Genomic DNA, 27,962 nt, shown 5'->3' on the forward strand with positions numbered 1-27,962 from the left:
ATCAGGAGGGAGGGGAGGGAGACAAAGACCCTGATGACCCTCAGGAGAGAGATCAATCTGAATGTGAGTTGAGCATCCTAAGTGGAACCTCTTCTGCTGTGTAAAGGTTGGACATCCACACTCTACAGGTCTGAACAGAGGAAGCTCCTGCAGGGGAGGAGAACCAGAACACAAGTGCAGTTTGTTCTATTTTAATTTGTATTTATTTACCATGTCTGAGAATACACGCCAGGATATTTGGGTCATTTGACCAAGTTGCATGACTCTGTTGTGTGTGTGTGTGTGTGTGTGTGTGTGTGTGTGCGCGCATCATGTGATGACATGATGTTCTTTTGGATTTACTCCTCTTTTCTTCATTCAGCAGCTTCAGCCTCTCAGAGAAACTCGGTGAGTCGTTTTATAATCTTTAATTAAATTTGTTCATCTCAGCTGATTAGATTTAACTGCAGCTGATCTCTGATCAGCTCGTCTCAAACGTCTCATCCTGACTCTGTGCAGAAATGTTCCCTCTGAGGTCAAACACCTTCTTTTGTTTTCAAGTGCTTGTTGATCAGACAGAAAATTTCTGGATTCCTTAGATAGAGAACTTTACTAATTGTCTTTTATGTGAATGTTCCTGTAAAGTGCCCTGAGACAACTTTGTTGTGATTTGGTGCTATAGAAATAAACTGAATTTAATTGAATTGAATTGTGTAAAACTAAATGGATCCAGTTTAGTTTAGACTTTGTGCTGATGTCCGAGGCGCCGGGCCGTCTGCAAGGTGTGGCAGGCAGTCGGACAGAAACTACTTTAATCTGACCAGGATAAGAATACTAACGGTCATTTCCTGTGAGAATGCAGCACAAGTGCTTATTGCTGAATGATTTCTGCTGAAAGCAGCTGAAGCTGAAAAGGTTTCATCTCTGACCCAAACAGCTGACATTTGCTGAAAGCAGCAGAAAAACTACAGAAATGAGCTGAAATAAGCAGAGAGGCTGAAAAGATTACAAAAAAATCTGAATTTAGCAAAAAATGAAAAACTGAAAATGAAAATAAAGAAGCTGAAAGGTTTTTTTTAAAAGCTCAAAAGGAGCATAAAAAGTTTTATTATTTTAAGAATCCCAAATGGCAGAAAACAGACAAAAATTAGCAGAAAATACCTCAAAAGTAGGTTAAAAGCAGAACATTTTGTGAAATTAGTGGAATCTGAAAAAGCTGAAGCAGAAGAAAAACTGAAACGAGCAGTAAAAGTTTGTAAACTTCTAGAAGGACGTGAAGAGAGCTCCGTTCATTTTCAACAAGACAAACATGGCCGACAAGGTAAATATTTCAAAAAGTCAAAATGCACAAACACTGAATGAGCTGAATGTTTTGACATGAAATCTTGAAATAGATGAAAAATTCCAGATTATAATCCATAAAACAAAAATGCTAAGCTTCTTTCTTTGTGTCAAAATGTTTTTTTCTTTTTAATCACTTTTGATCTAAATCCATATTTTCATCATAAAATTTAAGAATTCCTTTAAATATTTTATCTTTTATGAAAAACTTTTTTATTTTTCTAATTATTTCCTTTTAGTTTGATCACAGAATAATGGTTTCATAAAATATTGGTCTTGGTCTGCTGCCTTCATACATCTCCTCCTACATGTCTCTGTGTGAGTGCAGCTACAGCGTGCGCTCTCAGGACATCATTACCTGCAGTGTTCCCTCAGTGAGGACTGAACTAGGCAAAAGGACCTTCTCCTACTCCGCTCCTGTTTCCTGGAATATCTTGTAAAAAGATCTGAAGCTCTCGACCTTTGACCTCTCTAAGGGGCTTCAAAAATCTGTTCAGTTCCTGCAGATGTTCCCGTTTTTAGTTTTCTACATTTGCCTTAGAATCTAGCTGTTTTTTTAAATACTATTTTCTTTCATATGTTCTTCTCAATTTGTATGCTTTCTTTTATGATTGTCCACTGTTGTCGTCACTTTGTTAAAACCAGGTCGCTCTTGTAAATGAGTCCCAGTCCCGAGGCTCAATGGGACTAACCTGTAGAAATAAAGGTTGAATAAATTGGAATATATATTGATCACTGTTTTTCTATTTTGTTTTTGTCCAAAAGTTTACAAATGAATAAAACAGATTTATTTGCGAATATTTTGCCTGCTGTCGTCTAAGCTGATGGACTGTTAAAATCTGCTGAAGAAGCTAAAAGGAGCAGAACACTAGCTAAAGCTAAGTGGAAGCTAGCTCACAGATGGAGCACGGAGTCGCGAGGACTGACTCAGCTGCTGTCCACAGAACCAGCTCCAGATCAACACGAGGATAGCCAAAGAACTGCTGGAGGACTTCTGCTAACAGATGCTGAGACCTTCCCTGAACCTGAGTCTGGACTCACAAGGAAGGCCAGATCAGACTCTACCTGCTCAGGAGGCCCAGGTCCTTCAGAGTCCAGGGAGAACTGTAGACCTCATATAACACGGTGATGGGACAGGGTGTCCTCTAGACTCAGTGGGGGTGGTGGAAGAGAGAAGGGCAAGGGTCAAACTAAACTATGTTTTATTGATTATTGATCACTTCTTGTGTTTCAGGACCATGGAGCATAAACTGGACCTGTCCCGTCTGACAGATGAAGAAGCCAAACATGTGTGGGAGGTGATCCAACGAGACTTCAACCTCCGGAAGAAGGAAGAGAACAGACTCTCGTACGGTTCTTTCTTCCTTCATCCACCTGACATGTTTCAAGCCTACTTTAAAGTTTAGACGACACCAACAGAAGTCCAAGTCAGCCAGATTCTGATGTTTCTGGAACATAAGCTGCCTGAGAGTCTTTGTGACCCGGAGCATCTGAATCAGCTCATTCTTCTGAAGCTGGCAGGAATGTGAGCGTTAAAGCTGCTGTTGTTGCTGCAGTCATCACGCTGCGGTCACACGCTCTGACGTCACAAACACTCTCTGATCCCACTGAACACTCCAACTCCCATGTGCCCCTGGGGCTGGAGACAAACAAGCATTACCATGGATAACTCTGAGGCCAAGCTGCTGCTTTAGCCACATTTCTGTTTAAATTCGCATTTTGTTTTTGCAGAAACAAATCGGGTTCTGTGAAGCATTCGACGCCGGTGTCGATGTTCTGTTTGTCTTTCTGAGCAGTTGAGTCTCTCTCAGGTCTTTTGATAAGATTGGTCCTTCCTGTTGGTTGCAGGGATCTGAAGAATCAAATTGAGAAGGAGGACACAAAGCGGGAGCTACTGGGGGCTCAAACAAATGTGGCAGACTCGTTATGCATCCGCTGCCTTCAGCCCTTCAAGTTTCTGGTCAACAGCAAACGTCAGTGTCTGGACTGCCACATGTACACCTGTAAGTCCTGCAGCCGCTACAACAAGAAGGAGCACGGCTGGGTGTGTGACAACTGCCGCATGACCAGGTGAGACCGAGTCAGCAGTCAGGTGAGACAAAGTCAGGGGCCAGGCAAGACACAATCAGGTGAGACACAGTCAGGTGAGACCGAGTGACGAGTCCAGAGAGACAGAGTCAGGAGTCAGGTGAGACACAGTCAAGATAGACTGAGTCATGAATCAGATGAGGCTGAGTCAAGAGTCAGGCGAGACACAGACAGGAGACAGGCAAGAAACAGTTAGGAGTAAGGTGAGATAGAGTCAGGAGTCAAGAGAAAAGGAGTCATGAATCAGGTGAGACAGAATCAAGACTCAGGTGAGACTGTGCCAGGAGTCAGGCAAGACAGAGTCAGGCAAGACAGAGTCAGGAGACAGGCGAGAAACAGTCGGGAGTCAGGAGAGATTGAGCCATGAATCAGGTGAAACAGAATCAGGACTCAAGCGAGACAGTCATGAGAGACAGAGTCAGGAATCAGGTGAGACACAGTCAAGAGTCAAGCGAGAAACAGTCAGGAGTCAGGCGAGACTGAATCAGGACTCAGGTGATAGTGTGTCAGGAGTCAGGTAAGCCTGAGTCAGGAGTCAGTCAATCAGAGTCAGGAGTTAGGAGAGACTTAGTCTTGAATCAGGTGAGTCAGAATCCCGAATCAGGCGAGTCAGAATCAGGAGTCAGGTCAGACAGAGTCAGGAGTGGAGTTATTTTTGATCAGGACATGTCTTTTATCCCCCACATTAAAAACGTTACTAGAACCTCCTTCTTCCACCTGCGTAATATCACTAACATTAGAAACATCTGATCTAAAGATGATGCAGAAAAACTGGTCCATGCATTTGTCACGTCTAGACTGGACTATTGCAATGGTTTATTATCTGGGTGTCCAAATACTTCTTTAAAACGTCTTCAGTTGATCCAAAATGCTGCTGCCAGAGTCTTAACTGGAGTTACTGGGAGAGATCATATCTCTCCAGTTTTAGCTTCTCTCCATTGGCTCCCTGTCAAATCCAGAATAGAATTCAAAATCTTACTTCTAACCTACAAAGCTCTCAACAACCTAGCTCCATCTTATATTACAGTTCTTATTGTTCCATATTTTACTAACAGAGCACTTCACTCTCAGACTGCAGGTTTACTTGTGGTTCCTAGAGTTTACAAAAACAGAATGGGAGGCAGATCTTTCAGTTCTCAGGCTCCTCTCTTATGGAACCAACTTCCAGTTTCTGTCCATGAGGCTGACACATGATCTAGTTTTAAAACTAGGCTTAAGACTTTCTTTTTTGCTAAATCCTATACTTAGGGTCGGCTTGGATTTTCTGAGCTGTCCCTTTTTTCTATCCTTAACATGTGGGTTTTTTTTTTGTCTTTCACATACACCTGGACCTATATCTGGACCTGGACCTATATCTGGACCTACCATTCTGTGTTCGTCTGTCTCTCCTTCCTGTCTTCTCAACCAGCCGGTCAAAGCAGATGGTCTCTTGTCCTGAACTGGTTCTGCTGGAGGTTTCTTCCTGTTAAAGGGAGTTTTTCTTTCCACTGTCTCCACTGTGCTTGCTCAGGATGGGAGACTGCAACGAAGCCAAGATTCAACTTGTCTGCTGGATTCCTTAGATAGAGAACTTTACTAATTGGCTTTTATGTGAATGTTCCTGTAAAGTGCCCTGAGACAACTTTATTGTGATTTGGCACTATATAAATAAACTGAATTGAATTGAATTGAGTCAGGTCAGACAGAGTCAGGAGAGGCTCAGTTAAGAGTCAGGTGAGTCCGAGTCAGTAGTCAGATGAGACAGAGTCAGGCGAGACCAAGTCAGGAGTCAGGCAAGTCTGAATCAGGAGTCAGGAGAGACTGAGTTATGAATCTGGTGAGACAGAATCAGGAATCAGGCAAGACTGTGTCAGGAGTCAGTAAAGACTCAATCAAGTCAAGTCAGACCCAGTCAGGAGTCAGGCGAGACTGTTTAAGGAGTCAGGCGGACAAAGTCTTGAGTCAAGAGAAACCGAGTCTGGAGTCCGATGAGACAGAGTCAGGAATTAGGCTCCTCTCTTGTGGAACCAACTTCCAATCTCTGTCCGTGAGGCTGACACATGATCCAGTTTTAAAACTAGGCTTAAGACTTTCTTTTTTGCTAAATCCTATACTTAGGGTATAGGGAGACCAAGTCAGGAGTCAAATGAGACAAAGTGGGGAATCAGGTGAGACTACATCTGGAGTCAGAGGAGATTGTGTCAGGAGTCAGGAAAGACTGAGGAGTCACACAAGACTGAGTCAGAGGAGAGTTAGTCAGGGGAGACCAGTTTAGGTGTTAGGCTGGACTGAGTCATTAATCAAAGGAAATCAAGTCAAGATTCAGGTGAGACTTAGTCTGGTGAGGGAGTCTTGAAAATCAGGATGATGAGTTGTGGATACTATCTTTGAGTAATTTGTTGTGTTGTTTTTGTATGTTCTACAGAGTCTTAAAGATTGGGACTCTGGGTTGGTATCACGATAACATGAGAAACCGTTTCAAGCGCTTTGGCAGTGCGAAAGTGATGAGGTCACTGTACAAGCGTCTGAGCGGAGATGGTGAATTCTAACACGTGCTAATCAACTTGAGAACAGCTTCAGTCTCATCTAGTTGTTTTGTTGCCACTTGCTAAAAGTTGATGTTTGTCCATCAGGTGGTCATGAGGACGACACTCAGAGTATGCCAGACGTCCGCAGCCGTGAGTCTCACAATCAACATTATAATTTTCCTACAATTTGGGGGCTGCTAAAACACAGTTAAAAATAATATATATATATATACAAACCAGATTCCAAAAAAGTTGGGACACTAAACAAATTGGGAATAAAAACTAAATGCAATGATCTGGAGATGGCAAATGTCAATATTTTATTTGTAATATAACATAGATGACAGATCAAAAGTTTAATCTGAGTAAATGTAACATTTTAAAGGAAAAATATGTTGATTCAAAATTTCACAGTGTCAGCAAATCCCAAAAAAGTTGGGACAAGTGGCAATAAGTGGCTGGAAAAAGGAAATTGAGCATATAACGAACAGCTGGAAGACCAATTCAATCAATCAATCAACCTTTATTTAGACAGGTAAATCCCATTGAGCCTCGAGGACTCATTTACAAGAGAGACCTCATTTCAACAAAGAAAGATGACAACAATGGACAACAGCAACAACAATAAACAGTTATAAAAAGTCATACTGCAGGGTTTTTTTTTTTTTTTTACAAATAGGATGGCTAAAAGGAAAAGGTAACAAAACAAAAAACAAAAAAAACAGCTAGATTCTAAGGTGAATGTAGACAACTAAAAACAGGAACATGTCTGCATTGGTCCTTGCCAGGAGTCCAACAGATTCTTAAAGCCACTTAGAGAGGTCAAGGTCGAGAGCTTCAAATATTTTTTAATTAACCCTAATTAGGTCAATTGACAACATGATTGGGTATAAAAAGAGCTTCTCAGAGTCTCAGTGTCTCTCAGAAGCCAAGATGGTAAGAGGATCACCAATTCCACCATTGTTGTGCAGAAAGATAGTGCAGCAATACCAGATTGGTGTTACCCAGCGTAAAATAGCAAAGACTTTTAAGTTATCATCATCAACCGTGCCTAACATCATCAGAAGATTCAGAGAATCTGGAAAAATCGCTGTGCGTAAGGGTCAAGGCCGTAAAACTCTACTGGATGCTCGTGATCTCCGGGCCCTTAAACGTCACTGCACCTCAAACAGGAATGCCACTGTCAAGGAAATAACAGAATGGGCTCAGGAATACTTCCAGAAAGCATTGTCAGTGAACACAATCCACCGTGCCATCCGCCGTTGCCAGCTGAAACTCTACAGTGCAAAAAGGAAGCCATTGCTAAGCAAGCTCCACAAACTCAGACGTTTGCACTGGACCAGGAGTCATTTAAAATGGAGTGTGGCAAAATGGAAGACTGTTCTGTGGTCAGATGAGTCATGATTTGAAGTTCTTTATGGAACACTGGGACGCCATGTCATCCGGACTAGAGAGGACAAGGATAGCCCAAGTTGCTATCAACGCTCCGTTCAGAAGCCTGCATCACTGATGGTATGGGGTTGCATGAGCGCTTGTGGCATGGGCAGCTTGCATGTCTGGAAAGGCACCATTAATGCAGAGAACTATGTTCAGGTTCTAGAACAACATATGCTCCCATCTAGACGTCATCTCTTTCAGGGAAGACCCTGCATTTTTCAACATGATAATGCCAGACCACATTCTGCAGCAATCACAACATCAAGGCTACGTAGGAGAAGGATCCGGGTACTGAAATGGCCAGCCTGCAGTCCAGATCTTTCACCTATAGAGAACATTTGGCGCATCATAAAGAGGAAGGTGCCACAAAGAAAGCCCAAGACGATTGAACAGTTAGAGGCCTGTATCAGACATGAATGGGAGAGCATTCCTATTTCTAAACTGGAGAAACTGGTCTCCTCTGTCCCCAGACGTCTGTTGAGTGTTGTAAGAAGAAGGGGGGGATGCCACACAGTGGTAAAAATGGACTTGTCCCAACTTTTTTGGGATTTGTTGACGCCATGAAATTTGGAAACAACAGATTTTTCCCTTAAAATGATACATTCTCTCAGTTTAATCTTTTGATCTGTGATTTGTGTTCTATTCTGAATAAAATATTAGATGTTGGCACCTCCACATCATTGCATTCAGTTTTTATTCACAGTTTGTTTAGTGTCCCAACTTTTTTGGAATCCAGTTTGTATATTAAAAAGCCTTTATATATTCAGAAGACATAGTGGGGACAAATCAAAAGTTCCTTAAGGCAGAGAAACTGAAAGTATAAGTTTAGCTTGTTGCTAATTTTTAAGTAAGGAGTCAGCATAGACTAAACTGTTAGCATAGCTAACATGGATATCTCTTTCCCTTAGCGTGACAAAGGCCAAATGCCAAAGGCCAAATGAAAACACTGCTCAGTTTTGAATGTCCAGAGGACCAGATTTAACTTTTTTAGATTTTTCTACCTGGATTATTGAGCATGCATCAGGATACTGCTCAGTATACTTCAATATTGTGATTTCTTTCAGAAATGCAAAACGGTAACGAGGATGATCCAGGAGAGGCCGAGGCCCAGCGTTACAAAGTGGTAAACTTTAAAACCAAAGTGAAGTCCATGGAAAGTCCCAAAAATAATAACTAAAACAAATGTTTTCCATTCAGATGAGAAAGAATAAACGCCTGCTGTCAGTTCATCCCATGGACTTTGACTCTGAGGATTATCTTCCTCATTCACGCCGCCCATCAGTACAGGTTGGTCACATAGTAACATTTGCATTAGACCCCTGAGCTGCTTTTACAGAGAAACCTAAGATAAAAGTTTAGCTAAACCTTCAAATAAACCTTCAGTTAAATGAAGACTGGTCTGGCTTTGGTTTAACGATGTGTTTACTGACACTGTGTAAAAACCAGATGCAAGATGATCGGTGTTACAGGAATGATGTGGACTATGACTATTACAGCCACCGAGCAAACCGCAGAAAGAGTCTGGACCGCTATGCCATGAGACCAGGTCAGAACACATGAAGAAACACACACTACCTGTATTCATCCATTTACCTGTACTATCGAGCTGTTTGAATTAATCTGAGTTCATACGCATGTTTTACCTCTGCCTTCTACCTGTTTGAGTTCATACAATCTACCTGCGTGCGTGTGTGTGTGTGTGTGTGTGTGTGTGTGTGCGCGTTTGTGTGCATGTGTTTACCTGCAAGTTTTACTTGTATTCTCTACCCATTCATATTTTTTTCAGATGACTATGCAGAAAACCGGATTGTAAGAACTCGCTCTCTATCTAAGATCAGCTCCTCGATTGCTCGGCAGCAGTATGTCGACACTTCAGATGAGGACGAGTACCCCAGGTACCCCCCCATGTACCAACAACCTCCCCACCGCCGGAGGAACAGCAGAACCACCTCACAGGAGAACCTTGGACAAGCACCCCCAGTAAGAACACAATTTAAGATAAAAAAACTGCATTTATCAGAAAATGTTGGTGATGAGAATCTTCATCCATCTATCCATTATGTTCTGCATTATCCGAAGTCAGGTCTCAGGGCCAGCAGCTTGACCAGGGAAGCCCAGACATCTCTTTTCACAGGCACCTCTTCCAACTCCTCTGAGAGGACTCCAAGGCGTCCCCAGGCCAACCGAAGACATGTCTCCTCCCAGTTGCACATACCCAGAACACATCCCTTAGGAGTCCAGGGGGCATCCTTATCAGATGTCCAAACCACCTCAACTGACTTCTCTCAATGTTGAGGAGCAGAAGTTCAACTCCAAATCTCTCCCAAATAACTGAACTTCTCACCCTATCTCTAAGGAAGAGTCCAGCCACACTGTGGAAAAATCTAATTTTGACAGCTTGTATCCATGCTCTCATATTTTTGGTCATTACCCAAAGTTTGTGACCATAGGTGAGAGTACGAATGTAGACTGACCAGTAAACATAACTTCGCCTTGCAGCTCATCTCCCTCTTCACCACAATGGACCAGCAGAGTTTGCAATACTGTGTAAGCTGCACTGATCTAGTAAGTAAGTAAACTTTATTTATATAGCACTTATCATAGATACAATCACAAAGTGCTGTACAACAATAAAGAAATAAAAGATTAAAATAAAATAAAATAATAACTCATTAATAAAAACAGTAAAAACAGCTGGAAAAAACAGTAAAACATTTAACTAAAAGCTTGGCGAAATAAAAGTGTCTTAAGCTGCGTTTTAAAAGAATCAACAGAAACGTTCACACGGAGAGACAGGGGCAGGGCATTCCACAGGCGGGGGGCTACGGCCTGAAAGGACAGGTCACCCCGAGTTTTAAACCGGGTCTTAGGAACCTTAAAAAGGTTCAGCGCTGAAGACCGAAGGGTGCGGGCTGGAGAATAAGGAAACAACATTTCAGTAATGTATTGGGGGGCCTGTCCATTTAAAGCTCTAAAGGTCAAAACTAAGATTTTAAAATTAATTCTAAATTCAACAGGCAGCCAATGAAGAGAAGATAAAACTGGTGTAATGTGAGCCCTTCTGTTAGTTCCTGTTAAAAGCCTCGCAGCAGAGTTCTGGACCAATTGGAGACAAGCGACGGCAGTTTTGTTAAAACAAGTAAAAAGGGAATTACAATAATCTAAACGAGAAGAAATAAAAGCATGAATAATCGTCTCCAGGTCAGATCTGGATAACATTGCCCTCAGTTTAGAAATGTTTCTCAGATGATAAAAGCAGTTTTTTACCAGAAGCTTTGAATGTTTGTCCAAAGACAAGGACTGGTCGAACAGAACACCGAGATTTCTGAGGTTCGGCTGAGAAGAGGAGCCCAGAGAACCGAGGTGTTGTTTAATCCAAGGAACTTTCTGTTCAGGGGCAATGATCAGGGTTTCCGTCTTGTTAGAATTTAACTGAAGGCAGTTGTTAGCTAGCCACGCCTTAATATGGGAAACACAGTTTACTAATTCAGCTAACTTATGTAATTCTGAGTTATAAAAGGAACAGTACAGTTGAATATCATCAGCATAGAGATGGTAAGACACATTTCTGAAGCTACTGATAATCTTTCCCAGGGGGGTGATGTACAAAAGGAACAGAATAGGACCAAACACTGAACCCTGAGGAACACCATTCAGTAACGGAGTGGTCTTAGACTGTATGTTATTAACAAACATTGAAAAGGTTCTATCTGTTGATCTCACACTCCATTCTACTCTCACTGTAAACAAAACCCCAAGATACTTTAACTCCTCCACTTGAGGTAGAACTTTACCTCCCAACCTGGAGAGGGCAATCCACCCTGTTCTGACTAGAACCATGGCCTCAGATTTGGAGATGCTAATCCACATCCCAGCTACTTCACACTTGGCTCCAGTGAAAGCTGGAGATCACAGCACAATAATGCCAACAGGACCACATAATCTGCAAATAGCAGAGAATAAATACTGAGACCACAAAGCCAGACTCCCATCACCCTTGGCTGCATCAAAAGATTCTTTCCATAAAAGTAAAAAACAGAATCAGTGACATTGAGCAGCCCTGGCAAAGCCCAACTCCAACCCTGAAGGGATGTGACTCACAGGTGGCAATACAAACCATCTCTCATACCGCTTGTATAAAGACTGAATGGATTCATTTGACCTTTATTTAGGCAGGTTAATCCCATTTAGCCTCAGTTACTCATTTACAAGAGAGACCTGATTATTATAGCAACATACCCCCCAATTCCATACTCACGGAGAATCGTCAACAGTGTACCCCAAGGAACACTGTAGAATGCCTTCTCCGAGTCCACAGAACACATGTAGACTGGATGAGCAAACTCCTATGACATTTCAAGGACCCTATTGAGGGTAAACAGCTGATCCAGTGTTCCAGGCCAAGGACGGAACCCACATTGTTTCTCCTGAGTCTGAGGTTCAATCATAAATCAGACTCTCTTCTCCATAACCCCTGAATAGACCTTACCAGGAAGGTTAAGGAGTGATGTCCTTTAATTGAAGCACACCCTCCGATCCCACTTTTTGAAGTTGTCCATACAATGTTCCAAAGGTGTCATCCAAGACCTATCCTGCAACATCCAGAGTCTCGAAGAACTTGGGGCAGATCTCATCCATCCCCAGAGCCCTGATGCTGCAAAGCTTTTTAACTACCTTGACAACCTCAGCCTCAGTTATGTCAGTTATAAACTGACCAAACCTCAAGTCCCCTGACTCAACTTCTTCCATGGAAGATATGTTGGTGGTATTGAGGTCTGAAAAATATTCCTTCCACTGCCTGATTCCACAACTGGTTGAGGTCAACAGCTCCCCCACCTCCACTAAACACAGTGTTGGTACAGTGCTACTTTCTCCACCTCAGTTACCTGATGGTTTGCTGGAATCTCTACAGATGCAATCAGGAGTCTCTATCTAAGGCTTTACCAAACTCTTGCCAACATCTGAGCTTTTGCTTCAGAAACAGCCAGGACTGCAGAGAAATCCCACACAAGACAGGCTCTAGAGAAATGTGGATATCCTAACTGGGCCTTCCTGAAAGCAGAGAAGAAACCCAAACAGGACTCCAGCCAGCCATCAGGTGAAAAGGAGGAACCCAGACCCAGACCAGTGGTCATTTCATATGTTGCATGAATTTCAGAGACATTAAGATGTTTGTTTTCTAAACATAATGTCCCAGTGGCTTTTAAACCCCCAAATACATTGCAGCAAAGACTGGTTCATCCCAAAGATCCAGTCTCCCGGCACAGAGTAATATTGTGTATGCTGTTCAGTGTCAGGAGGGTGATCAGTCTTACATCGAGGAAACTAAACAGCCACTGGCCAAAAGGATGGACCAGCACAGAAGATCAACATCGTCTGGCCAGAACTCTGTGGTCTACACTCATCTTCAGACCATCGGTCACTCTTTCAGGGATGAAGATGCTCACATCCTTGACAGAGAGGAATGATGGTTTGAGAGAGGAGTAAAGGAGGCCATCTTTGTGAAAAGAAACTGTCTATCATTAAACAGGGGTGGAGGCCTCCGTGTTCAACTGTCCCCCTCTTACAATGCTGTTATTGCTAGTATCACTCATCCCCCTGTGAATAGCAAGCAGTCCTCCTTGATCATGCTGCTGGTTTTGGTTGTCAGCAGCAAACTGGTTGATCCACTCTGAGAAGGTGCTATTTATAAGACTGAGCTGAATACAGCTCCTCAGACTGAGGAAGTCTTTCAGATGAAAGTTGAAACATTTCTACAATTTTTTTGTTTTTTGAACCCGTTCAGAGGACCAAACTTTACTTTTTTAGATTTTTCTACCTGGATTATTGAGCATGCATCAGGATAGCCAGGGCTGCAGCTTCCTTGGCCCACCAGTACCATCAGCTACATCCAAAATCCGTCCAGCCAACAAGACCCAATAGGAATCCTTCTTCAGCTTGATGGCCTTCCTCACTCAGGGAGTCCCCCACTGGGTTGGAGAATGTCCACCAAAAAAAGGCATTGACAACATTGTGGCTACAGCTTAAGGCAGCTGCCTTGACATTGGAGGTGTGAAAAATGGCCCACTCAAACTCAATGTCCCTCACTTGGATTCAGTTGAAATACTCTCAGAGGTGTGAGTTAAAAATCCTTCTGACAGGTTTTTCTATCAGGCAGTTCCAGCAATCCTTCACTACACGTCTGGGTTTACCAGGTCTGTGTGGCATCTTATCCTGCCATCTGATCCAATTCACCACCAGGTGGTGATCAGTTGACAGCTCGGCTCCCCTCTTCACCCGAGTCTCGAAAACATGCAGACACGGATCAGACAACATACCACCATACCATACCATACCACTTTATTTATAAAGCACTTAAAACAGCGACAAGGCCAACCAAAGTGCTGTACAGATAAAACAACAGGTAACACACCAAGCAAAATACAAAATGAGGTAAAACAGAATATAGACATAAAAACGATGTAGATAATGACGACAAACCAGTGTGGAGCATACAGGATCAAAATACAGATCATCTGACATGACTACAAAGTCTATCATTGATCTGCGATTTAGGGTGTCCATGTGCCATGTGCACTTACAGACACCCTTTACGTTTGGTTATGGTTTTCATGATGAATAAACCGTGACTAGCACAAAAGTCCAACAACAGAACACTACTTGAGTCCAGATCAGAGAGGCTGTTCCTCCCAATGACACCCCTCCAGGTCACACTGTCTCTACACACGTGGGCATTTAATTCCCCCAGCAGAATAAAGGAATCCCCTGCTGGAGCACCTGCAGTAAGGACTCCAAGAAGGCTGGGTACTCCTAACTGGTGTTCAGCACATAGGAATAAACAACAATCATAACCTGTCCCCCCACCCGAAGGTGCAAGATAGCTATCCACTTGTCTACCAGTGAAAATTTCAACACACAGTCAACTAAGCCAGAGGGCTTTAAGTAGACCCACACCAGTTCCACACCTTTTACCAAGGGCAACTCCAGCATGGAATAAGGTCCAGCCCCTTTCAGGGAGATTGGTTGTGAAGCTCAGGTTGTGCATCAAGGTGTGCCCAACTACATCCAGTCGGTACCTCTCAACCTCATGCTCCTTCCTCACCAAAAAGGCAATGTTTCGTGTACAAAAAGCCAGCTTTGGTAAGTCACAGTCAGAATGCCAAGGACCCTGCTTTCAGCTACCACCTATGGCATCATTTGTTGGACCCATATGACCCCCCTCCTGCAGGTTGTGGGATTTCAGGAAGGCAAACCCATGTAACTGTCTTCGAACTGAACCCAACTGGAGCGCATGAGTAGAAGCCCAATCACAAACTGCTCACAACAAGCCCCTCCCTCAGGCCTGGCTCTAGGGTGGGACTCCTGTAACCCACGTCCAGCAGAGTGGCACTAAATTTCTTGTTGTTGCTGACACACTTGTGTTGTTCCTGACACATTTGTGTTGTTCATTTTCTCAGAGTATTGTTAATGGAAACCCAGGAAGACTCAAGACACTTAAGGTAAGAATTTTTTTTTTTTTACAATATTTACAGTATTTACAAGGGGCTAGACTCAGGAGAAAATGAGTAAGTATCTGTGAATGCAGAATAAATATGGTAAATAAATATTTACCATCGTCATACTATCTTCTCTGTCTAGAGAAAATTGTCTAGACAAAGAATATTCTAGAAGTCTTTGTAAAAACTGAGAAGGCTTACTCTTCTTATTTATTTTATATTGTATTGTTTATTAACATTTAGGAACTTTTGTGTGAAATCTTTTTATCTGTTGCTGTTGTTACACTTGAATTTCCCATCCGTGGGACAATAAAGGCTGTTTCTATTCTATTCTATTCTGTTCTAGGTTATAAGAGTTTCAGGTAGAGTTAGGTATGATCCAGGTTCCAGGAAGGTGTGTATGGTAGGCGAGTTTCACAGGTTGGTGTAGGAGAGTAGCAGATCAGACCAGGATGCCAAGGTAAGTGAGAGATCTTTCCAACTGCAATGTCCATGTGAGAAGGTCTTGATGGGTCCAAGGAAAACTCAAGCTGGAAGACTAAGGTCTGTTTCAAACTTGGAAGATACAGGAAATTGATTCTCATCTATAAGGAGCACCAGGTAAGCAGGATTAATTCTTAATTTCTCAAGTTGCACTAGGAACTGCTCACTGAATGCCACAATGTATTGGTGTTGTCCTCTGGTATACTTGGTCCTTGAGAAACGAGTCACAACTGAGGAGAAACTCCTCCCTGCCACTCAGGAGCTGCAAAAAGGTGAAATAGAAGATGCCAAAATCTCTACAGGTGTCTGTTCATAGCAGCGTTCTGAATCAATGTCTGGCCTGTCAACTCAAGAACTTTCTGGCAGAAAAATTAAAGACTGTCTGTCTGGATTTACTTTCTAAGATAAACGAACTGAACAAACGGATGTCAGCCATTGAGAATCTGCTGAGCCGCCTGGAGGAAAAGATCACGCCAGCTGACGAGGTAAGACAGGACGCAAACGTAGCAACTAAATTATTGGTAAGAGAAGAATATGACTAGTGAGCTGCCCTGTTTCAAAAAGTCTGGTCTGTGTCTTCCTGCAGGCATCCACTGCCTCAGCTCAGGTGGAGGAGGAGAAGCTGAGGAAGAAACTGAGCGAGCTGGCCGGGAATGTGAGTGATAAAGGCCTGTCTTCAGATGACGAGGCCATGAAGAAGCCATTTTCTTTAGGAAGAGCATCGTCTGGTACCAGACCAGGGGCTCTTCTGGATTCTCTGAAGGACAAAGAACTGAGTTCGTCCAGTGACGAGTTACCAACGGAGGCTCAGAAGGTACGATAGCTGCATGAAGATAACACCTCCAAACCCTCAGAATGGCAGTAAACAGAAACATGAAGGTTTTACCTGTTCCAAGGATGGTTCTGAAGGTCCAAATCCAACAGATCCAAATCCAACAGTACCAGCCTGAATGAAGAAAGATGATCATTTTATTAGTTTGAGAACTTTCAGGTTTCTGTTATTGAAACTGTCAGAACATTTGCATGGCTCAGCTTTGACTTCAGAAGGTCTCCTTCCATCAGGCCAAACTCTGATGATAACATATTCATATTTAGGTCTTGACAATGAGCTCCACTCCAGAACCAGAAACAGATCTCTACCTGGACTCAGGTGAAAAATCTAACCAGGTCCCAAGTGATTTCTAAGATCTTTGAGGTTCTGAGGTGGACTTGTTGGAGCATGAATATTTCCTCACTAACAGCCCACCTCCCGCCTACCTGAGCACCTGTAAGGATGTTAAAGGATGTTAATGTGAAGCAGTTACCAGCCTGGAACTCATGCACTCCTGGAGATCAGGTGCATTAGGACACACCTTGATTTTAGTAAAAAGTCCTTCCTGTGTGGAGGTCCAGCCTGGTAGCTGCTACCTGCCTAGCCCTCATGGAACCCCCTGGAGATCAGCTGCATAAAAATATACCTCTCATGAAATCCTCCCTGTACGGAGGTCCAGCCTGGTAGCTGCTGCAGACAGTTGTGTTCCAGCTGCTAACATCTGTCCCTCTACATGGCTTTCAGAGATCTGCGGCCGCTGCCCTCTGTGACCTCACCACTGAGGTCCTGAGAACCGTTAACGCCACAGAAAACGCCATGGTTGAGTACGGCCTCTCAGAGCCGACCGACAGGTCGCTGTTAGTCGGCGCTGATGTAAAGCAGGCCGATGATGCATTCAGGGAACTTGAGGAAAATGTAAGCTTCCTACATGAACTGAAGCATGTCCCGAATGTCTGGACTGGCTCCTCTGGCTGTTGGGTCAGGGTCAGGAAAACATCCTGGGTCCAGTTCCAGCAGCTTCCTCAACATCTAGAGAATGTCTTCAGGATCAAGATGAGGATCACAAAGGTCCCAGCATGGATTCAGTATCTTCATCAGTATCTAGAACAAAACAAGAAATGTGTTATTAAAGTTAACAATTAAACATCTTAGAGTCTGCAGGCTTTAGTTAAAGGTCAAAGGTCATGGCTTGTTTGGATGGGTTCCAGGTGAACACCTCTAAAATAAAAAGATCATGGCAGCATGACGTAGGTTTAAAAAGTTTCATCCGAATCAGCAACCAAGATTCTGAAACAATGAGACCAGAGGACAGATGTTTACCCAGAATGCACAGCAGTAAACCCCTCCTCCCAGCTGTCAGCACGGTGGTGGAGGCTGATGGTTTGGGTCGTGCTGCAGCATCAGGAACAGGACACCAACAATCTCCAGAACCAAAGCTAAAGCTGCTGAGATGATGTCCAGAAAGTTAACAAGTTTTAAATAAACAGCTGTTAAAAGATATAAACAAAGGTTTGAAATGGTCTGATGGTTGTTGAGCCTGTCAGTAAAATGTGCAGTGTCATCCACTTTGATGACATCATCCGTCAAGAGCTTTGAGTGTCTTGATAAGATAGAAAAGCACTATACAGTCCATTTACCATTTATCCAGAGTTACTGCCTGAAAACATCAGAATCAAATTTTATGCAAAGAATCAAGTTTAATTACACCAGAAAACGTCAAACTGTTGTGTTTCTTTAAAAACATAAAATAAATACCTTTATAACTTGATATTGTGCGTGCTTCAAATAAAAATATTAAAATACAGGGTACAGTTCAGTAGTGGAGACCCGGTAGAAGTCTCTTACTTGAATTGCCACCTTATCGTGGTGGAGGAGTTTGTGTGTCTGAATGATCCTAGGAGTTCTTCTGTCAGGGACAATTATTCAACCTTTATTTATACAGATTAGTCCCATTGAGCCTTGGGTACTCATTTACGAGAGAGACCTGATTTTAACAAAGTGATGACAACAGTGGACAATCAAAGGAAAACATACAAACTGAGAAGGACAAATGAAAGAAAATGATATTAAAACATGGAACAAAAACAGCTAGGTTGTAAAGTGGTGTAGAAAACTAAAAACAGGAACCTATCTGCATTGGTTTTTGCCATGATCTTAGCAGATGTTTGAAACCACTTAAAGAGATCAAGGTTGAGAGCTTAAGATCTTTTTGCAAGATATTCCAGGAAACAGGAGCAGAGTAGGAGAATTATATTTGTCTCATGCAGGGTCAACCAAGGCAGATTGGTTCTAGGTTACAGGCCAAACAAAGAGCAATTCACAAGATTATTATGGTCAGAGTCAGAGTTTCTTTATTTGTCATTCACACCACATGTGGTGGAACGAAATAATGTACACAGGGTCCCATTTACATCCAACAATAAAATGCAAAAGAAAAACAATGATAAGATCTAAGATATGAACTAAGAAAAACAAACTAAATATACACTAAGCACTAATAGCATAACAGCAGCATGAACATGAGTCTGTGTGAGCAGATGAGTAAGAATGAGCACAGCAACATGAAACAGATCAGCAGCAACATGAAACAGATCAGCAGCAACATGTGGTTTTTCACAGTGATTATTCTAGTTAGAGATTCATGAGTCTAACAGCCTCAGGGTAGAAGCTGTTCCTCAGTCTAGTGGTTCTACACTTAATGCTCCTCAACCTCCTTCCTGAGGGGAGCGGGACAAAAAGTGTGTGTGCTGGGTGAGTGTGGTCCTTCATGATGCAGGTGGCCCTCTTCCTGCATCTGGAGGTGTAGATGTCTGTGATGGTGGGGAGACTGACTCCAACATCTTCTGTGCAGCCTTCACCACTCTCTGCAAAGCTTTTCTTTCTGCAGCTGTGCAGCCTCCATGCCACATGTTGATGCTGGAGCACAGGATGCTCTCCACTGCACACCTGTAGAAGGAGGTGAGGACTGAGCTTCCAGACCAGCTCGTCTCAGCCGTCTGAGGAAGTAGAGTCTCTGATGAGCTTTTGTGATCAGCCTGGTGGTGTTGCTGCTCCAGCTAAGGTTGTCATTCATGTGGACACCCTAGTACTTGTAGCTGGAGACCACCTCCTCCGCAGATCCTCTTATGTTCGGGGGGGGTTGTTCCTTCTGAAGTCCACAACCATCTCCTTCGTCTTCTTCATTGATGTGAAACGGTAGTGGACAGAAGCAAAGAAGGAACTCACTGTCCCTTGCCTGAACGCGGGTTATCAGGGCTCCACCCTGGTGCCAGGCCTAGGGGAGGGGCTCATTGGTAAGCGCCTGGTGACCGGAGGCCCGGTCAGGCTCAGCCCGTATGAGCAACATGGGTTTGCTTTCCAGTGGGTCCACCACCTGCAGGAGGGGCCACATGAGGCTGATGCATGATGCCATGGGCAGTGGCCGAAGACGGTGACCTTGGCGCTCTGACCCTGGCTTAACAAAGCTGCTCTTGGGACATGGAATGTAACCTCTCTGGTGGAGAAGGAGCCTGAGCTTGTGCGTGAGGTTGTGAGTGTAGTGAACTAGGCCTCCGATCAAACCTGCCTCTGAGGACCTTCATGGGACAGGAACTGTTATTTCATTGATTTGAATCCAGAAATACAAATTAATTCATCCAGAGACTTTCTAATTGTATCCTGAACTAATCAATTGAAAGAACACTCTCTTTTTTATATTATCATTACTATTTTACAATATCTTGATAATCAAAAGTATGTTTAGCTCATACCATTTTTAAATGTTGAAGTGAACCACTCATTTTAAATCAACTGTGAAACAGTATTAATGATTTTTTAATCCTCATTCAAATTAGAAATCAAGTTAAATGTCTATTTTACAAAGTAATTATGGATTTTTGATCTTCTGTCTGAAATGAGAAAGAGTGATGTCGGTCGAAAGTCAGAGACAGTCGGAAAACAAGTTATTGGAACGAACTGTCGTGTTTTTAAACCTCTCGGACAGTAACAAGAGAACTGACACCTGTAGTTTTTCTCACTTCGTCAAAACATTAAAACATTTCTCTGTCTGTTCCTAAACATTTCCGCTGTTTTCTTGACTTGTAATGACCCTCTGACGTCACTAAAACCACACCCCTGTTGGTTCCTTCAACCAATCAGGACTTCCTAAAAGTGACCAGAAGCAGAACTCTTTAAAAGTCGACACTTTCTAGTTCCATTAGTTAGTTGGTTCCGTTAGTTCTTCTGGTTCTGATGGAGTTCCGTGAGTTCCGTGAGTTCTGCTGGTTCTGATGGAGTTCGGCTGGAGTTCCTAGGAGTTCTTCTGAGTTTTTCTCAGACTCAGTCTTCTGAGTCTAGTTGGGATTATGGAGCCTTCCACATCTGAGTGGAACCTCTGACGGACTCACAGCTCGCTGTGAGTTCACCCGGGAGATGAGCGTGTTGTTGAACGGAGTACCGTCACTACTTCGGACGATTCTCAGCCATCCTGAGGAGACGCTGAAAGGTAGCGCTGAAATGGAACTCCGTACCGGAGCTGACCTATCTTCTGCAAAGGTAACGAGTCGCTTCACTACCTAGTGTACCGGGGCTGAGCTGGGGTCGGATGAAGGGTGCCATTCTTCGTCAACACACTTTCTTCCTCCACATTTTCTCTCCATTTAAACTCCTTCATTTCCCATCTTTAAACTTCTATCTTGCCAGTAATTAATCCAGATATCTTCAGGAATGTCTGTTGTTTTTATTAAGTAAAACGTGCCAAGTTTTATTAATCAGAGCCGATCAGTATAATCAAGTGTACAATGTTTTGATGTTAAATTTTGATTCTGTTAATAAATGACCACATTTATTTTTATGGGTCAAAGAAAATTAACATCTCATGTCACTGATTAAACCATCGACAACACAGTACCTCTGTCACATATCTGTCAAGTAGCTCGAAAAAGAGAGAACCCGTTATTAAAATATGACTGTAGTGGAGCTCTGAAGCTCACCAAGCTAACCTAGCCTTTTAGCATACTACATGAAATACCGACTAGCTATATTTGGGCTCACCTTGATGCACAACATGGGCTCAGGAAACAATCTCCTTGAGAGGGGCTGGACCTTATTCCACTCTGGAGTTCCCCATGGTGAGAAGCGCCAAGCTGGTGTGGGTCTACTCTTAACCCCACGACTTGGCGCCTGTGCATTGGAGTTTTCACTCGGTAGATGAGAGGGTAGTTTCCCTGCGCATTCGGGTGGTGGAACGGGCTCTGACGATTGTATGTGCCTATGTGCCAAATGGCAGTTCAGAGTATCCAACCTTTTTAGAGTCCTTGGCGGGGGTGCTGGAAGGTGTACCAGCCAAGGACTCCTTTATTCTGTTCGGGGACTTCAATGCCCACGTGGGGAAAGACAGTGTGACCTGGAGGTGTGTGATTGGGAGGAACGGCCTCTCTGATCTGAATTTGAGTGGTGTTCTATTGTTGGACTTCTGTGCTAGTCAGTTTGTCCCTGGTAAGGTCTATTCAGGGGTACTAGAGAAGTGAGTCAGATCGTTGGTGGAACCTCAGATCCAGGAGGAACAATGTGGGTTCTATCCTGGCCGTGGAACACTGGATCAGCTCTTTACCCTCACTAGGGTCCTCGAGGGGTCATGGGAGTTTGCCCATCTAGTCTACATGTGTTTTGTGGACTTGGAGAAGGCATTTGACAGTGTTCCTTGGGGTACACTGTGGGGGGTGCTCTGTGAGTATGGGATTGGGAGCCTATTGCTACGAGCTGTTCAGTCCCTATACAAGTGGTGCGAGAGCTTGGTTTACATTGCCGGTAGTAAGTCGGACCCTTCAGGGTGGGAGTTAGACTCTGCCAGCACTGCCCATTGTCACAGATTCTTTTCAAAACTTTTATAGATAGAATTTCTCGGTGCAGCCAGGGAGTGGAGGGATTCGGGTTCGGTGACCTCAGGATTCTGTCTTTGCAGATGATGTGGTCCTGTTGGAATCATCATAATGGAGCATTTTTTCCATTCAACCTTTATTTATACAGGTTAATCCCATTGAGCCGCGGGGACTCATTTACAAGAGACCTGAAATTTAACAGTGATGACAACAGTGGACAACAAAGACAACAATAGACAATCATAAAGGATGTGCACAAATTTAAATGTTTTTTAACAAGTGAAAATGGTAAATAAAAGGAAAAGTTGCAAAGAAAACAGATAGATCATAAGGCGGTGTAAAAAAACTAAAAACAGGAACATGTCTCAGTTGGTTTTTCTAAGAACTTACCAGATGTTTGAAGCCACTTAGAGAGGTAAAGGTTGAGAGCTTCAGATATTTTTACAAGATATTCCAGAAAAAAGGAGCGGAGTTGGAGAAGATCCTTTTGCCTAGTTCAGTCCTCACTGAGGGAACACTTCAGGTAATAATGTCCTGAGAGCATACGCTGTAACTGCACTCACGTAGAGACATGTAGTAGGAGATGTATGAAGGCAGCAGACCAAGAAGTGATTTAAATATGAAAATGTACCAGTGAGAGAGTCTGTGTGAAGTTAATGGTGACCAATTAACCAGTGAATACTGGGTGCACTGGTGGGTACGGTAGTTACAGCCAGTTATGAATCTTAGTGCATCATGATAGACAGCATCCAACATCTGCAGGGTTAGTCTCACTGTGCCTCGGAGACCCATTTACAAGAGAGACCTGATTTTTTTTAAACAAAGAATGATGACAACAGTGGACAACAAAGACAAGAAAAGACAACCATAAAATAAAGCATCGGTTCACAGCAGAGTGTGAAGCAGCTGGGATGAGAATCAGCACCTCCAAATATGAGGCAATGGTCCTCATTAAGAAAAGGGTGGATTGTTCTCTTCAGGTCGAGGGTGAGGTTCTGTTTCAAGTGGAGGAGTTCAAGTATCTCGGGGTTTTGTTCACGAGTGAGGGAAGAATGGAGTGTGAGATTGACAGATGGATTGGTGCAGCATCAGCAGTATTGTGGACTCTGTACCAGTTCGTTGTGGTGAAGAAGGAGCTGAGCTGTAAGACAAAGCTCTCTGTTTACTGGTCAGTCTATGTTCCTCCCCTCACCTCTGGTCATGAACTCTGGTAGAGACTGAAAGAATGAGATCGTGGATACAGGAGGTTGAAATGAGTTTCCTCTGCAGGGTAGCTGGACTCTCCCTAAGAGACAGGGTGAGAAGTTCAGTTATCAGGAGAGACTCCGAGTAGAACCACTGCTCCTCCACATTAAGAGGAGCCATTTGAGGTGGTTCAGACACCTGTAAGGATGCTCCCATGGCGCCTACCTAGGAAGGTGCTTTGGGCATGTCCAACTGGGAGGAGACCCTGGGGAAGACCCAGGACACACTGGAGAGACTACGTCTCTCAGTTGGCCTGGGAACGCCTTTGAAGTCCTCCCAGAAGAGCTGGAAGAGGCTGTGGAGAGGACCTCCCTGTCTGGACCTCCCTGCTCAAGCTGCTGCCCCCGAAACTCACATCCATCCATCCATCCATTTTCTTCCGCTTATCCAGGGTCGGGTCATGGGGTAGCAGCCTAAGTAGGGAGGCCCAGACTTCCCTCTCCCCAGCCACGTGTGCCAGCTCTTCAGGGGGAATCCCGAGGCGTTCCCAGGCCAGCCGAGAAACATAGTCCCTCCAGCGTGTCCTGGGTCTTCCTCTGGACCTCCTTCCGGTGGGACGTGTCCGGAACACCTCACCAGGGAGGCGTCCAGAAGGCATCCTAAACAGATGCCCAAGCCACCTCAACTGGCTCCTCTCAACGTGGAGAAGCAGCAGCTCTACTCTGAGTCCCTCCCGGATGATCGAGCTTCTCACCCTGTCTCTAAGGGAGAGCCCAGACACCCTGCGGAGAAAACTCATTTTGGCCGCTTGTATCCGAGATCTCATTCTTTCGGTCACAACCCAAAGCTCGTGACCATAGATGAGGGTGGGAACGTAGATCGATCGGTAAATTGAGAGCTTTGCCTTTTGACTCAGCTCTCTCTTCACCACGACAGACCTGTACAGCGCCCGCTTCACTGCAGACTCTGCACCTATCCGCCTATCGATCTCACGCTCCATTTTTCCCTCATTCGTGAACAAGACCCCAAGATACTTGAACTCCTCCACTTGGGGTAGGACCTCCTCCCTGACCCGGAGAGGGCACTCTACCCTTTTCCGGCTCAAGACCATGGCCTCGGATTTGTAGGAACTGATCTTCATCCCGGCCGCGTCGCATTCGGCTGCGAACCACTCCAGCGAAAGCTGTAGATCACGATCTGATGAAGCCAATAAGACCACATCATCTGCAAAAAGCAAAGACGCAATCCTAAGGCCACCAAAACGGATCCCCTCAACACCTTGGCTGCGCCTAGAAATTCTGTCCATAAAAGTTATGAACGGAATCGGTGACAAAGGGCAACCTTGGCGGAGTCCAACTCTCACCGGGAACAAGCCCGACTTACTGCCGGCGATGCGGACCAGGCTCTGACACGGTCATACAGGGACCTAACAGCCCGTATCAAAGGGCCCGGTACCCCATACTCCCAGAGTACCCTCCACAGGGCCCCCCACAGGGCCCCCCACAGGGCCCCCCGAGGGACGCGGTCGAACGCCTTCTCCAAGTCCACAAAGCACATGTAGACTGGTTGGGCGAACTCCCACGCACCCTCCAGGACCCTGCTGAGAGTGTAGAGCTGGTCCAGTGTTCCACGGCCAGGACGAAAACCGCACTGCTCCTCCTGAATCTGATGTTCGACTATCCGATGGACCCTCCTCTCCCGAACCCCCGAATAGACCTTACCAGGGAGGCTTAAGAGCGTGATTCCCCTGTAGTTGGAACACACTCTACGGTCCCCCTTTTTGAATAGGGGGACCACCACCCCGGTCTGCCAATCCAGGGGAACTTCCCCCGATGTCCACGCAATATTGCAGAGTCACGTAAGCCAACACAACCCTACAACATCCAGAGCCTTAAGGAACTCTGGGCGAATCTCATCCACACCTGGGGCCCTGCCACCGAGGAGCTTTTTAACCACCTCGGTGACCTCAGCACCAGAGATTGGAGGGCCCGACCCAGAGTCCCCAGGCTCCGCTTCCTCAGTGGAAGACGTGCCGGTGGGATTGAGGAGGTCTTCAAAGTATTCCGCCCACCGACCCACAACATCCCGAGTTGAGGTCAGCAGTACACCACCCCCACTATAAACAGTGTTGGTGGCGTACCGCTTTCCCCCCCTGAGACGCCGGATGGTGGACCAGAATTGTCTCGAAGCCGTGCGGAAGTCGTTCTCCATGGCCTCTCCGAACTCCTCCCATGCCCGAGTTTTTGTCTCAGCAACCACCCGAGCCCCATGTCGCTTGGACTGCCGGTACCCATCAGCTGCTTCCGGGGTCCCACAGGCCAAAAAGGCCCGATAGGACTCCTTCAGCCTGACAGCATCCCTCACTGACGGTGTCCACCATCGGGTTCGAGGGTTGCCGCCGCGACAGGCACCGACAACCTTGCGGCCGCAGCTCTGGTAAGCCGCCTCGACAATAGAGGCACGAAACAGGGTCCACTCAGACTCAATGTCCCCCACCTCCCTCGGAACATGTTCAAAGTTCTCCCGGAGGTGGGAGTTGAAACTCCGTCTCACAGGAGACTCTGCCAGACATTCCCAGCAAACCCTCACAATACGTTTGGGTCTGCCAGGTCTGACCGGCATCCTCCCCCACCATCGGAGCCAACTCACCACCAGGTAGTGATCAGTTGACAGCTCCGCCCCTCTCTTCACCCGAGTGTCCAAGACATGTGGCTGCAGATCAGATGAGACGATGACAAAGTCGATCATCGAACTGCGGCCTAGGGTGTCCTGGTGCCAAGAGCACATATACCATACCATACCAATTTATTTATATAGCACTTAAAACAGCAACAAGGCCAACCAAAGTGCTGTACAAAAGAACCAAACATGTACAGCAGACAGGAAAACATAAAATAGAAATACAGGTACAAATAGCAGCAGAAGCTAACTAAAATGGCCAACAGAGTAGAGAACAGACCGGACCAAAACAAATCACACCGTGTTAAAGGCAAGCGAATAGAAGTGGGTCTTCAAGCGAGACTTAAAGACTGAGAGTGTGGGAGCCTGGTTAGGGTTAGGGTTAGGGTTAGTGGCAACTCATTCCACAGTCGTGGACCTGCAACAGAGAAAGCCCTGTCGCCTCTGAGCTTACGACGGGTTTCTGGAACTGAGAGAAGCATCTGGTCTGCTGACCTCAGAGAGCGCGGTGGGACATATGGCTGCAGAAGATAAGTGAGATAGGATGGGGCGGAACTGTTCAGTGATTTAAAAACATACATGAGAATTTTGAAATGGATCCGAAGGTGAATGGGTAGCCAGTGCAGGGAGGCCAAAACTGGCGTGATGTGCTCTCTATAGCCTGTACCAGTTAAAAATCGGGCTGCAGCATTTTGGACCAGTTGTAGACGAACAATGGAGGACTGACTGATTCCAAACAGAAGTGAATTGCAGTAATCAAGCCTAGATGTTATGAAGGCGTGGATCACTGTCTCGAGGTTCTTTTTGGAGAGTATAGGCTTCAGCTTAGACAGCCGTCTCAGCTGAAAAAAACAGGATTTGACCATCATGTTTACGTGACTGTTGAGTTTTAAGGACGGGTCCATTATCACCCCCAGATTAGTCACCTTTTGTTTCTCTAGCGGGGCTAGAGAGAAAAGGTCAATGTCATGGTTCATGAGTGAGCCACTGGGATGGAACAGCATGACTTCAGACTTCTTCTCATTGAAGCTTAAGAAGTTTAAAGCCATCCAGTCCCGGATGTCAGCCAGGCAGTCAAGAAGAGGCTGAATAGAGCGTGTGCCTCTGTGCCTCAGGGGGAAGTAAATTTGGCAATCATCGGCATAGAAATGAAAGGGTATGTCGTGTTTGCGGAAGATAGCACCTAGTGGCAGCAGGTATAAAGAAAAGAGAAGGGGACCGAGGATGGACCCCTGCGGTACCCCCCACTGGAGTGCGGTCGATGCCGAACTAAAATCTTTGATATTGACACAGAAGGTTCTGTCAGAGAGGTAGGACCCAAACCATTTAAGGGCTGACCCTGTGATGCCCACCCACTGCTCCAGTCTAGAAATGACACCCTTATGCTTGAACAAGGTGTTCGTTATTGACAATCCACGACAAGCACAGAAGTCCAACAACAGAACACCACTCTGGTTCAGATCAGGGGGGCCGTTCCTCCCAACCACACCCCTCCAGGTCTCCGAAACTCTCAGTAAAATAAAAATAGAACCAAAAAGAAAATGACTGGAAGAAATGTACTTTTTCCATTAATTTAGGTCAAACTTCTGAGAAAATTAAATTAATATATCAAGTCAAGTCACATTTATTTATATAGAACATTTAAATTTTGGGGAGTGGTGGCGCAGAGGTTAGAGAGGTGGGCTTGTGATCCGAAGATCGCCGGTTCACGCCCCGGCCCCGACAACATCAAAATTGTGGGTGGGGTAGGTAAAATACCCACACTTACCCCCACCCTCATTCGCCCCACTCTGGGCCCATGAGCAAGGCCCTTAACCCCCACCATGTGCTCCCTAAACAGGTCTCTCTTGAAAATGAGTTCTCGTGGCTCAATGAGACTAACCTGGATAAATAAAGGCTAAATGAAAAAAAAAGAGTAACTGTTATCAAAGTGTAAAAAAGTTAAATCTGGTCCTCTGGACATTAAAAAAAAAACAAAACAAAGCAAAACAACAAAAAATGTAGAAACGTTTCGTCTCTCGTCCGAGAGACTTCTTCAGTCTGAGGTGCTTTTTTCAGCTCAGTCTCTTAAATAGCACCTTCTCAGAGTGGATCAACC

The 27,962-nt window shown here is 44.7% G+C and overlaps 2 protein-coding genes across 2 annotated transcripts in view; both read left to right on the plus strand.

Annotated features, from left to right (window-relative positions):
* Positions 1–388, plus strand: part of LOC119428808 (sorting nexin-9) — a 21,551-nt gene extending 21,163 nt beyond the window's left edge. Inside the window, exon 18 of the mRNA XM_037696495.1 lies at positions 362–388. The gene's annotated coding sequence lies outside the window, so the exon portion shown is untranslated. The remainder of the gene's footprint in view (positions 1–361) is intronic.
* The window catches only part of mlpha (melanophilin a), a 37,784-nt gene continuing 10,183 nt past the window's right edge, over positions 362–27,962 (plus strand). Inside the window, exons 1-12 of the mRNA XM_037696493.1 lie at positions 362–387; positions 2,555–2,668; positions 3,169–3,390; positions 5,813–5,925; positions 6,021–6,065; positions 8,417–8,475; positions 8,550–8,639; positions 8,799–8,898; positions 9,139–9,332; positions 15,736–15,816; positions 15,918–16,145; positions 16,887–17,057. Of these exons, the coding sequence (XP_037552421.1) occupies positions 2,559–2,668; positions 3,169–3,390; positions 5,813–5,925; positions 6,021–6,065; positions 8,417–8,475; positions 8,550–8,639; positions 8,799–8,898; positions 9,139–9,332; positions 15,736–15,816; positions 15,918–16,145; positions 16,887–17,057 (1,413 nt within the window). The 5' untranslated portion in view covers positions 362–387; positions 2,555–2,558. The remainder of the gene's footprint in view (positions 388–2,554; positions 2,669–3,168; positions 3,391–5,812; positions 5,926–6,020; positions 6,066–8,416; positions 8,476–8,549; positions 8,640–8,798; positions 8,899–9,138; positions 9,333–15,735; positions 15,817–15,917; positions 16,146–16,886; positions 17,058–27,962) is intronic.

Source organism: Nematolebias whitei, chromosome 23 (genome assembly GCF_014905685.2).
Source record: "Nematolebias whitei isolate Nwh7 chromosome 23, NemWhi1, whole genome shotgun sequence".
In the NCBI taxonomy this organism is placed as follows: domain Eukaryota; kingdom Metazoa; phylum Chordata; class Actinopteri; order Cyprinodontiformes; family Rivulidae; genus Nematolebias; species Nematolebias whitei.